The sequence below is a fragment of the Neolamprologus multifasciatus genome, chromosome 12 (assembly GCF_963576455.1).
Source record: "Neolamprologus multifasciatus chromosome 12, fNeoMul1.2, whole genome shotgun sequence".
In the NCBI taxonomy this organism is placed as follows: Eukaryota; Metazoa; Chordata; class Actinopteri; order Cichliformes; family Cichlidae; genus Neolamprologus; species Neolamprologus multifasciatus.
Window position 1 is genome coordinate 19994728 of NC_140450.1, and position 9956 is coordinate 20004683.

Consider the following 9956-nt stretch of genomic DNA (forward strand, 5'->3'; position numbering starts at 1 on the left):
CTAATAACCTGTGTTTCCAGTGGCGCAAATCAAAGGTCACCTGAAAGGCCAATCAAATGAGGTATGTGAGAAAGGTTTTTGAAAACAGGCTTACAATTCCAGTTGGAACATTTTTACATTCAACACTGTTTTTTTTATTTTGTTTTTTTTTTAAATTATACAAAAGTTGTTTTTCAAAAAGTGACCTAACTGGTAGAGGATGTGGATTAGAAACAGACCAGGAGGATGTTTTGGAAAGATAAAGCACAGGTCAGTCCAGTTGAAGCAAGAAAAATGTCTCTGTCTGCATCCTGTCTGGACACGCTGATCCAGACATACTGTGTAACCTGATAACCTTTAAAAAAGTTCAATTACTTTTTAATTTTTGTTTGTTTTCACATTATGTCCCCAGATTAGTCATGGTTAATTTATGCAATAAAGTCACTAATAGTCAGTCTTTTACACTTTTTACTATGATGACTACTCAACCTATTTGCAGAAGTGATTTCATTGACACTCGGTGATGCAAAGGAAAACAAAATTAAGTGAGTACAACAGTTATTGTGTGTTAAGTAGATAATAACAGACGCGCACGCACCGTCTCCATCCATGTCATTGTCGCATTCATCCCCCAGACCGTCTTTGTCTGTATCTCTCTGTGAAGGATTTTCGACTGTTCTGCAGTTGTCACAGGCGTCGCCGTGGACATCCTTATCGCTGTTCCTCTGGTCCACATTAGGAACCAGCCAGCAGTTATCCTGGGTTAGAAAAATGAAGACCGATATCAACACCAATACAGAATCTGATAACCCGATATGTTGATTGATATTTTTTCCTTTCTTTCAGACAGTTGTTGAGTCCTTACCAAAATTATTATTATAATATTTTGGCATTATTATCTTAAACTGACAATGCAGTTTAAAAATAATCGTGTTGTTGATTACTTGTTTGCTTGGATTAGCTAGTTGTTTTTAGTTCTGGTGGATAACTTATGTTACGTCAACACTCCTGGCTGGAGTATGTTTCTCCCATCACTTTTTTACTGTTTAAATTTTCATTTCATTTCATGGTCAATGGAACATATCGGCTAATATATCTGTCATGCTTTAAAAAAATTAAATAAATAAAGTCAAAGTTCACTGCATGCCAGACATGCAGAGGCTGAAGTCACCCACGTCTACGTTAATAATGCCATCGCTGTCTGCATCATCATCACAGGCGTCACCCAGCCCGTCCCTGTCTGCATCCTCTTGGCCAGAGTTTGGCACAAACACACAGTTATCCTGGAAAACGAATAGGAAAACACAAGCAGCACAATTTTTTTTAACACTGGGATGAACTGAATGTGAGAGAAGGTGGGGTATGTTGAAAGTAGTACCTGGATACAGTTGTTGTCTCTGCACCGAAGCTTATTATCAGGGTATGCATCAATATCTGTGTCCTTTCCACACACATAGCCATTGCCAGCCCAACCAACCCCACACTGACATACACACACACACACACAAAAAAAAGAGGGTCGGGGTGGGTGGTGATGACATTTTCAATACACTGTTTATAGTGGCACAACAATAAACTTATTCATATTCATATTTATGTTTCTGTTCACAAAGTCTTACCATACAGCTAATGCTGCCATCTCTTTCCATAACACACTCGGCATTGATGTCACAGGGGTTTGGTTGACCGTTGGGGCAAAGTCTGGTACCATGGCAGCCTGTATTCTGGTCACCTGTGAAGCCAGCTTTACATTCTCCACAGCGGAAGGAACCCTGTGCAGAGTTCAGAGTCAGAAATGTGAAAAAAACAATACACTGAAAGCATGCACCATGCAGATCCCGTGTTCTTACAGCTGTGTTGTAGCAGTGTGAGTTGGCAGTGCAACCTCCATTCTCAGGCGGGCCCAGACACTCATCTATGTCTTCACACACCTGAGAGAAAGTGTGCATAAAGTACACAAAATAAAAGTTCTTGTAAGCAGTGAATCAAACAGAATTACTCTTATGTAGTGCATTATTTTGTTTTACCTGTTTGTGAGTCTTAGCATATGAAACTCCTACTCCATTTAACTCTGGTCCAGTGTATCCTCGGGGGCATTTCTCACAGCGGAAGCCAGGAGCAGTGTTTATGCAGCGAACACCAGGAAAGCATGGATTAAACTGGCACTGAAACACAAAGAAAAACAAGATGGTCAAATCCTAGGTAATGGTATATATATATATACATATCTATATCTATATCTATATATCTATATCTATATCTATATCTATATCTATATCTATATCTATATCTACATCTATATCTATATATCTATATCTATATATCTATCTATCTATATATATATCTATATATCTATATATCTATATATCTATATATATATATATATATATATATATATATATATATATATATATATAGCGATATATATATAGCACTATATACACATATATAGTGCTACTTGGACTCAGTTGTACTCAATTCATACCTCATCTACATCATCACAATACACTCCATCTCCTGTAAATCCATCAGGACAGGGGGAACACTGGAAAGACCCCGATGGGGAACGGACACACATGTCCTGTCTGAAACAGGTCCCAAGTGGGCACGGAGCCGGGGGGTCAGGCATGACAAAGTTCTGAGGCGTTGGAACAGGATGTTTGTTTGGATCGCCATTAATTCTGTCTGGAGCACACAGGCAAAGATAAAGGTTAAAAGGTCCCTTTAGTGTCTAAATACTGTAAATCAGTACATTGTTTCTGTATTGCTTACCACAGCTCAGACACTCTGTGATGATATTCCTCAGATGATGTGTCTCCTTAATCTTAAGCACAAAGACACAGAGTGTAAAACTGTTAATAAACTGTGTGCTTGGGTATTAGTGTCATCACTTTACAGCTTATCAAAGGAGGCAAACCCGATTTTTACCTTTCAATAACTTGTAAAAATGCAACTGAGGCTTGATAAGGTTTTAAATGTGTTTCCGCCAAGATAAGTGTTTCCTTACATAAGCAGTTCTCTCTGTAATGTGATAATAGTCTGTTATCACCTCCGGCTCTCAGTTTCATGTCTTATCGCCTAATAAATCCCTTGCTTTAGATGGTAATCTGAAACCATGCACTTCTATCTGCTGCTACGTTGAATGTGTGATTTTTGCTTTTACTCAGCTGTCTGATGCAAAGGGTTACATAAATCCTTGAAACAAGACACCCTCAGACAAAAGCAGCAGGTTTTCACAGTCTGGATTCTCACATTTCACAGCAAAAAGCTGATGTTACAATGCAAAACCAATTCTGTTGTGAATATGCCCCCGTCTTTTATTTTAAATGCAGCATATTTTACCAAACAACCTAGGAAGTCTCTTCTCTACCAGCATCCCCCAGGCATTTCATTTTATCTCAGCATCAAAATGCATTCAGAAACACATCCATAAAAGCAATAAACAACATCATCATTATAGATCTGCTTATTGAAGCTCTGTGTTAAAAATGCTCGGATGCCCTTTCATTTTATTTTATTTTTTTCTGTATTTAGCCCCTGAATCCATCCAAGTAGCTATCCATGAGAGAGAGACACAAGACCGGCATGCAGAAAAGGTTACCTGCTGGTTGAGCAGCTCCTTCATCTCAGATAACATGCTCTTCAGCTCTGTTATGGTGGCCTGATCTTGCATCATCCTGCCACCTTGCAGAGCTGTGCAGATTTTGCAAATCATAATTAGACAGTCAAAATCACATCTGCAAGAAGAGAAATGTCCAGTGATGTGAGTCAACGTGCTGTAACTCACCCAGCAGCTGCAGAGATTCAGCTTGATCCATTGTACAGTCTTGCAGAGTGGCCACATTGTCTATGGTGTCTTCTATTACTAGCTTCAAGTCTGTCACTTCACCCTTATAGAATAAACAACAACAGAATAAACTACAGGAGCAGAGTGAGAATGTTTAATTGGAATTGAAATTGAAATTCAGTTCAATTTTATTTATATAGTGCCAAATCACAACAACAGTTGCCTCAAGGCGCTTTATACTCTAATTATAATATTATAAGTAATTATAATGACTAGTCGTATCATATTTCTTTCTTATTTTTTAGGGCAGAGAACCATAACCTCAGTTTTATCTGAATTTAGAAACTGAAAATTAGTGGTCACCCGGGTCTTTATGTTTTTAAGACATTCCAGCAGTTAAACTAACTTGTGTGTGAGTGTTTTCTGGCTTCTTTGACAGATAGAACTGGGTGTCATCTATATAGCAGTTAAAATGTATGCTATGCCTTGTAAGGATACTGCCTAGGGAAGCATGTATGATATAAAAAGAATTGTTCCTAACACAGAACCCTGTGGAATGCCATAGTTAACCTTTGTGTGTGAAGAGGAAATTATATATCTGATATTGACCCAGCATTTTAAGTTTATTATGTTTTGGGTTTATTTTTGCATTATGGAGTGTTTTGGGGTTCTCTGGTGTTTTGATTATTTACGATAGATTATATTACTGTGGTTCTGGTTTAGGGTTTTGTTCACAGGGTTTGTGTTCTCATGTTTTGTGTGGGTTTAGTTCTGTGTCTAGTCTGCGTCTTTGTGTAGTGGTGTCTTGGTCCTGTTTTATTGTGAAGGTCTGCGTCTCATGTGGGTGTGTTCAGTTTACCTCCCTTGTCTCGTCTCGTTAATTACTCCCAGCTGTGTCCCCCACCTGTGTGTAATCTCCCTGTGTTTCTCTGAGTGTATTTAAGTCGTGTCTTCTGCTGTAGTAGTTGCTGGTTTGTCTGTGTTTCTAGCATGTTCCATTTGTGTGTTCTCCCTGCTGTCACGATCATCTACTATCGTCTATCTTCCTTCAGGTTCGTGTTCAGTAGTTAGTTGTTCCCAGTATAGTTTAGTTCATTCTCCATTTGCCGTTTGTCTATTTTTATTTTGTGTTTAATAAACCACCTTCACACCTTTACAAGAGCCTGCGTTAGGATCCTCCTTTATTACTTCCACACGGCTCATCTTACTCGGCGTGACAGAGATAAAAGGAAGGTTTGAGATTGGCCTATAATTAGCTAAGATAACTGAGTGAAGTGATTTTTTTTTTTTTTTTTTTTTTTTTTTTTAAGTAACTGTTTAATTACTGCCAGCTTGATGCCCTGTGGTACAGAGCTGATTAATAGAGATAGGTTCATCGTATTTAAGATTGAAGCATTAATTAATGGTAGGACTTCTTTGAGCACTCTTGTAGGAACGGGGTCTAAAGGACATGTTGATGATTTGGAGTAAGTAATTACGGGCATTGACCCAAAAAGATCAATCAGAGGGAAAAACTCTAAATAAATATCAATAGTATTGAAAGCAGCTGTATGTAATGATACATCTGTGAGATGGTTGCGAGTATTTTTTTTTCTCTAATTATTAAAATGTTATTTTTAAAGAAATTCATGAAGTCATTACTGGTTACAGTTACAATACAACCGAATATTCAGTTCAACGGAGCTCTGACTCTTTGTCAGTCGGGCTGAAGAGAAGCATGGGGTTGTTTCTTATTCAAAATAATATACTCAAAATGAGATCTTGAAACGTCACTGTTTTTGTTTCCATGCACCATATTGTCAGTACATTATTTTTCTCAGCTACAAACTTCTCATTCACCTGTCCTCTTGACTGCAGCGTCCTGAGTGCCACTTTGTTGGGACCTTGTGGAAGTGACCCAAACGCGGCTGGCACACCATCCAAAGTGTGAGCCAGCCTGCAGTCTACATAGATGTGAACACGACCAGGGCCACGCTGTAGACCGCTGGCATGGAGCATCACGTGGTGCTCTTGTCCATCTGCCAGGGATGCATGGTTGAAACTGGTTGTACCAAATCTGCCGTCAGTCTTCTGGTAACGAACAGTCACTGCAGATATAGAGATGCTTGAATGAAAGCTGTAAAGAAGCTAAAACAAAGAATAGAGTGGCCTGCATTTGCCACAGGCTCCTCAGTATGTGTCAGTGTTCACCTTTGCTCAGTTTGGCTTGCATGGTGAGGTCAAGGTATTTAGTGTTGTCTGTGGGGTTGATGACACTGAAGAGAGAGGTGGGTGCCTTGCTGTGGAGCCTAAAGGACGAAAGCAGGAAAGCCTCATCTCTTCCTTTGTTCTTCAAGCTTCCTTGGAGCAAGTCTGGCAGACAGTCTGGTGACACCAGCAGGTCGTAGACTAACACAGGAAGGAGAACACTGGATTAGCACTTTAGCAATTGTGGGAAGAAATCTTAAGAGAAAAGACATATTTTTAAAACAAAGCAAATGACCAGTTCATCTAAGTATTTTCAGTATTTTGTCTTATTGGCTGCGACTCCCAGCACACTTTGTTTTGCTGCTGCTGAGTCAGTGCACTGTGGTGTTTTATTATGTGTCACAGTGTACTTGTGTGTATGTGTGTTTGCACGTGTGCACATGTGTGCATTCATGTCAGCACCCTGCTGTGTGTTTTTATGGTGTGGTTGACGGGAGCTGCAGAAAGATCCAGCAGTAAACTTTTTCCATTGGAACAAACCCGCTGCCTCACACTCACGCACACAAACACCCACTCACACACTTTCACATTGCCATTAGTGGAATTTCAGGAATAATACAAAGTGACAAGAAATTGCACGGAAAGATCTGCATGAAGATTCCAGGAAAATCAAAGATTTGCAAATGCAGTTCTCAGATGACGGTTAGTGTCCTTCTACCACCATATTTAGGTCAGACTGTTCTGGATCCTGGACATAAAACTCTACAACCACAAAAAAGCCAACCTAATTTCCAGCAATCACCATCACCAAAGCTACCCCCTCCCTCCCTTTTTTTGTGCAACTCACTTTCAAACAAAAGCTTTTTAGGAATATATCAGCAGAAAATATTAAGTTTAACATATAAAGAACACAGAAAGAAAATATGTCATGCTTTGCAGAAGGGCATGCACAGCGAGATGCCGCCAGCACTTACCAACACCTTGAGCTGTGACAGTGAGCACCAGATGTTGCAGCAGCAGGGACAGAGCTGCCGCTCTGACGCACATACCAATCATCAGTGCTTCAAAGGGGGGGCACACCTCAAAAGAAGTCCTGTTTCTGAAGTGTCCTCCTGAAGATCAATAAGCTGATCTCACACAGACTGAAAATAAAAACTCCAGATCTTGAACCAAAATCTCAGCAGAGGTGAGATGGTCTTGTGTCCACAGCCACAGCCTTTAAAGCAAAGGGGAGTGTCCGCTACTGTTACGAAAGTGGCACAGTGAAGAGACCATTTTAATAGTCTGGGCGGGGGAGTGTCCCCTTGCTAGAGCAATTATGATTAAATAATTTGTAAACAAGAAATGTAAAACTAAAAAAGGGAATTGGAAAGTTGTTTGATTCTGAAACTGACTGTCAAACTTTTTCTCTCCACATACTGTATGAGCTAAATGTGTGTGGGATTTATGTATTTGTGACCCATTTTTTTTTATTTAGAGTCATGCTACATTGGGGGATTTGTAATAAAGTAGCTGAAAAGTGCTCTAAATCACACTGTATAGAGACAGCCAACCAGATGCCTGTGAAGCTCAAGGGAGGAACATTTTGGTTCCAGCTGGCTGTTGTTATTTTTTCACAAACATCATGAATGTGTGCCATAAATGAGGATCCGATGCCCTGGCTCATCCTCAGTAAGCCAGCTGAACTGCATAAATATACAGCAGATGTTTTTAATTTTAAACTGATTTAATGTAACGGGTTCTTTGTACCTCTGCGAAGCTTCTTTTGAGAAGGAGAATGCAGGAAAGGAGGAGCAGAGAGGGCGAGGCTCGGGGCAGTTTTCAGCCCTGGAAACATTTGATGATAGATGTCTGGTGCTCGTCATAATGCTTTCTCCTTTAGCTAACCTCAAGTACATTTCAACATCTCAGCTGCTGGTTCGAGCCAGTGAGAGACATTTACCATCCCTCTGTGCGTTATTGCGGTACATCTGCCTGTGTCTGGCTGCCTGGCCTTTGAACAAACACCTGGCAGTCTTTAACAGTCTACCTATCAGCTCTTGGACAGACGTTTTGCTCTGGCAGGTAAAAATAATAATCAATAAATAGACACTGAAATGGAAATTACTACTTTACATGGAAATCAAAATATGAAATGATTGCTTGTTCCATTGGTGCTGTTTAATAAATCAGTGTTTCATGACAGATTGCTGTTTTAAATGCATGAAACTAGAGAACATTAAAGAGAAACTGAGTGATTTGACTTTTTCAGCATGTCATTTCTGGCTCTGAAGTATTGCCATAATAGCAGCATAAAACACTGGAGAAACATTAACCACGTGACTTAGTTGCTGATCAAAGAGTTTAATTACAATTAACATTTATTCACTGAGTATTTGCTTTTCTTGCTAACCTTGTCACCATAGCTCCAAATTTGCCTGGAAGTATCTAAGGAGCAAGGCAAGGAACAAATAAAGGATAAATTAAGAACTACCGTAGCTGCTGTATAAGATACACTCACTGTCCACTTGCTAGAAGGTGGTTGGACCCCATTTAGCCTTCACCAGCATTAATCCTTTGTGGCATAGATTAAAAAAAACGTCTGAGATTATGGTCCATATTGATATGATAGCATCACACAGTTGCTGCAAATATCGAATGTGACTCTCCCAAACCATGGCATCCCAAAGATGCTTTACTGGATTGAGAGCTTGTCGCTGAGGATGCTGTTTGAGTACACTGAACTCACTATCATGCTGAAGAACTGAGATGATTTGAGTTTTGTGACATGGCTTGTTATCCTGCCGGAAGCAGCCATCTGACAATGGGCACACTGATCAGCAACAATATTCAGGTAGGTTGTGGCGTTTAAACGATACTCAGTTAGTACTAGGAACCATCTGTGTGTGCCAAATATCTAAATATCTGCAACACTATTACACCACCACCAGGAGTCTGAACAGTTGATCCAAGGCAGGATGGATCCGTGCTTTCATTCTGTTTACCCTTCCATCCGAATGTGTCAGCAGTAATGAAGGCTCATCAGACCTGGCAACATGTTTTTCCCTGTACAATGTTGGTGAGCCCATGTGAACTGTGGCCTCAGTTTCCTGTTCTTAGCTGACAGACGAGGCATCTGGTGAAGCCCACCTGCCTTAAGGCTTCAAAGTACTATGTCTTAAAAAATGCTCTTCTGCATACCTCGCTCATAAAAAAAAAAAAGTTATTGGGTTCACTGTTTACTCCTGTCGGATTATAATATTATTTTATGCCATGTTAGACCCCTAATTAAAGATTGTGAATTATTATGTAGTTTTAGTTTGCATTATTCTCCTGAATTAGAAGAAGGTGATAACTATTACATTTGGTAAACTGATCTGCATTACATTAGACTGTTGATTTATTGTGAATGAATGATATTGTTTTATGATGCATTATACTGCTGAGTTATAAGAAATACTGTTTGCAGAAAGTCATCGTCTTATTTGTCTGGTTAGAAGAGAACAGAGCATACTGCCCCATCTCAGCAGGAGCAGATAAACAGGGAGCCAAGGTCGTAGCTTAGGCGCTGTGTGTGAGAAAGAATGTGAATGTTTAGGCTTTTATGATTAGGTGGGGCCACTAGAGGCTATAAGAGTTTGATCAAGGCTCCACCATTTTGAGATCTGATGCTGTCTGTGTATGGTGTCCATCTCCCACGCGTGTGTTCATTAAATCATCGTTTGACTTGACCCGGCCGGACCAGTGTGGTTATTTTTGGTTTTCCTCTTGTATCCATCCCCAATATTTGAATCCGTAACAGTTTTGGGGGCTCGTCCTGTGGTATTGGGATGGAAGTTTTGGAGGCTTGGACGGTCCGAGGTGGTCAGACAGGCAGACATTATCCGGCAATCGAACTGAGTGGACAGGCGCCTTTATAAAAGAGGTAGGCACAGGCCTGTTGATTTTATCCGAAGTGTGCTGAATTGGACGATAAAATTAAATGTCTATCCAGTAAAAGTTGCCGGTGAGTGTCTGTTTTGAT

General features: G+C 40.0%; 1 protein-coding gene across 1 annotated transcript in view; it reads right to left on the reverse strand.

Moving 5' to 3' along the window:
- Positions 1 to 7293, reverse strand: part of thbs4a (thrombospondin 4a) — a 20498-nt gene extending 13205 nt beyond the window's left edge. Inside the window, exons 1-13 of the mRNA XM_085181231.1 lie at positions 6928 to 7293; positions 5957 to 6154; positions 5606 to 5853; positions 3767 to 3869; positions 3581 to 3672; positions 2752 to 2803; positions 2465 to 2664; positions 2007 to 2144; positions 1830 to 1910; positions 1599 to 1751; positions 1358 to 1462; positions 1155 to 1262; positions 578 to 737 (exon numbers count right to left, since the gene is read on the reverse strand). Coding sequence (XP_085037357.1) covers positions 578 to 737; positions 1155 to 1262; positions 1358 to 1462; positions 1599 to 1751; positions 1830 to 1910; positions 2007 to 2144; positions 2465 to 2664; positions 2752 to 2803; positions 3581 to 3672; positions 3767 to 3869; positions 5606 to 5853; positions 5957 to 6154; positions 6928 to 7009 — 1720 coding nt within the window. The 5' untranslated portion in view covers positions 7010 to 7293. The remainder of the gene's footprint in view (positions 1 to 577; positions 738 to 1154; positions 1263 to 1357; positions 1463 to 1598; positions 1752 to 1829; positions 1911 to 2006; positions 2145 to 2464; positions 2665 to 2751; positions 2804 to 3580; positions 3673 to 3766; positions 3870 to 5605; positions 5854 to 5956; positions 6155 to 6927) is intronic.
- Positions 7294 to 9956: the final 2663 nt, after the last annotated feature.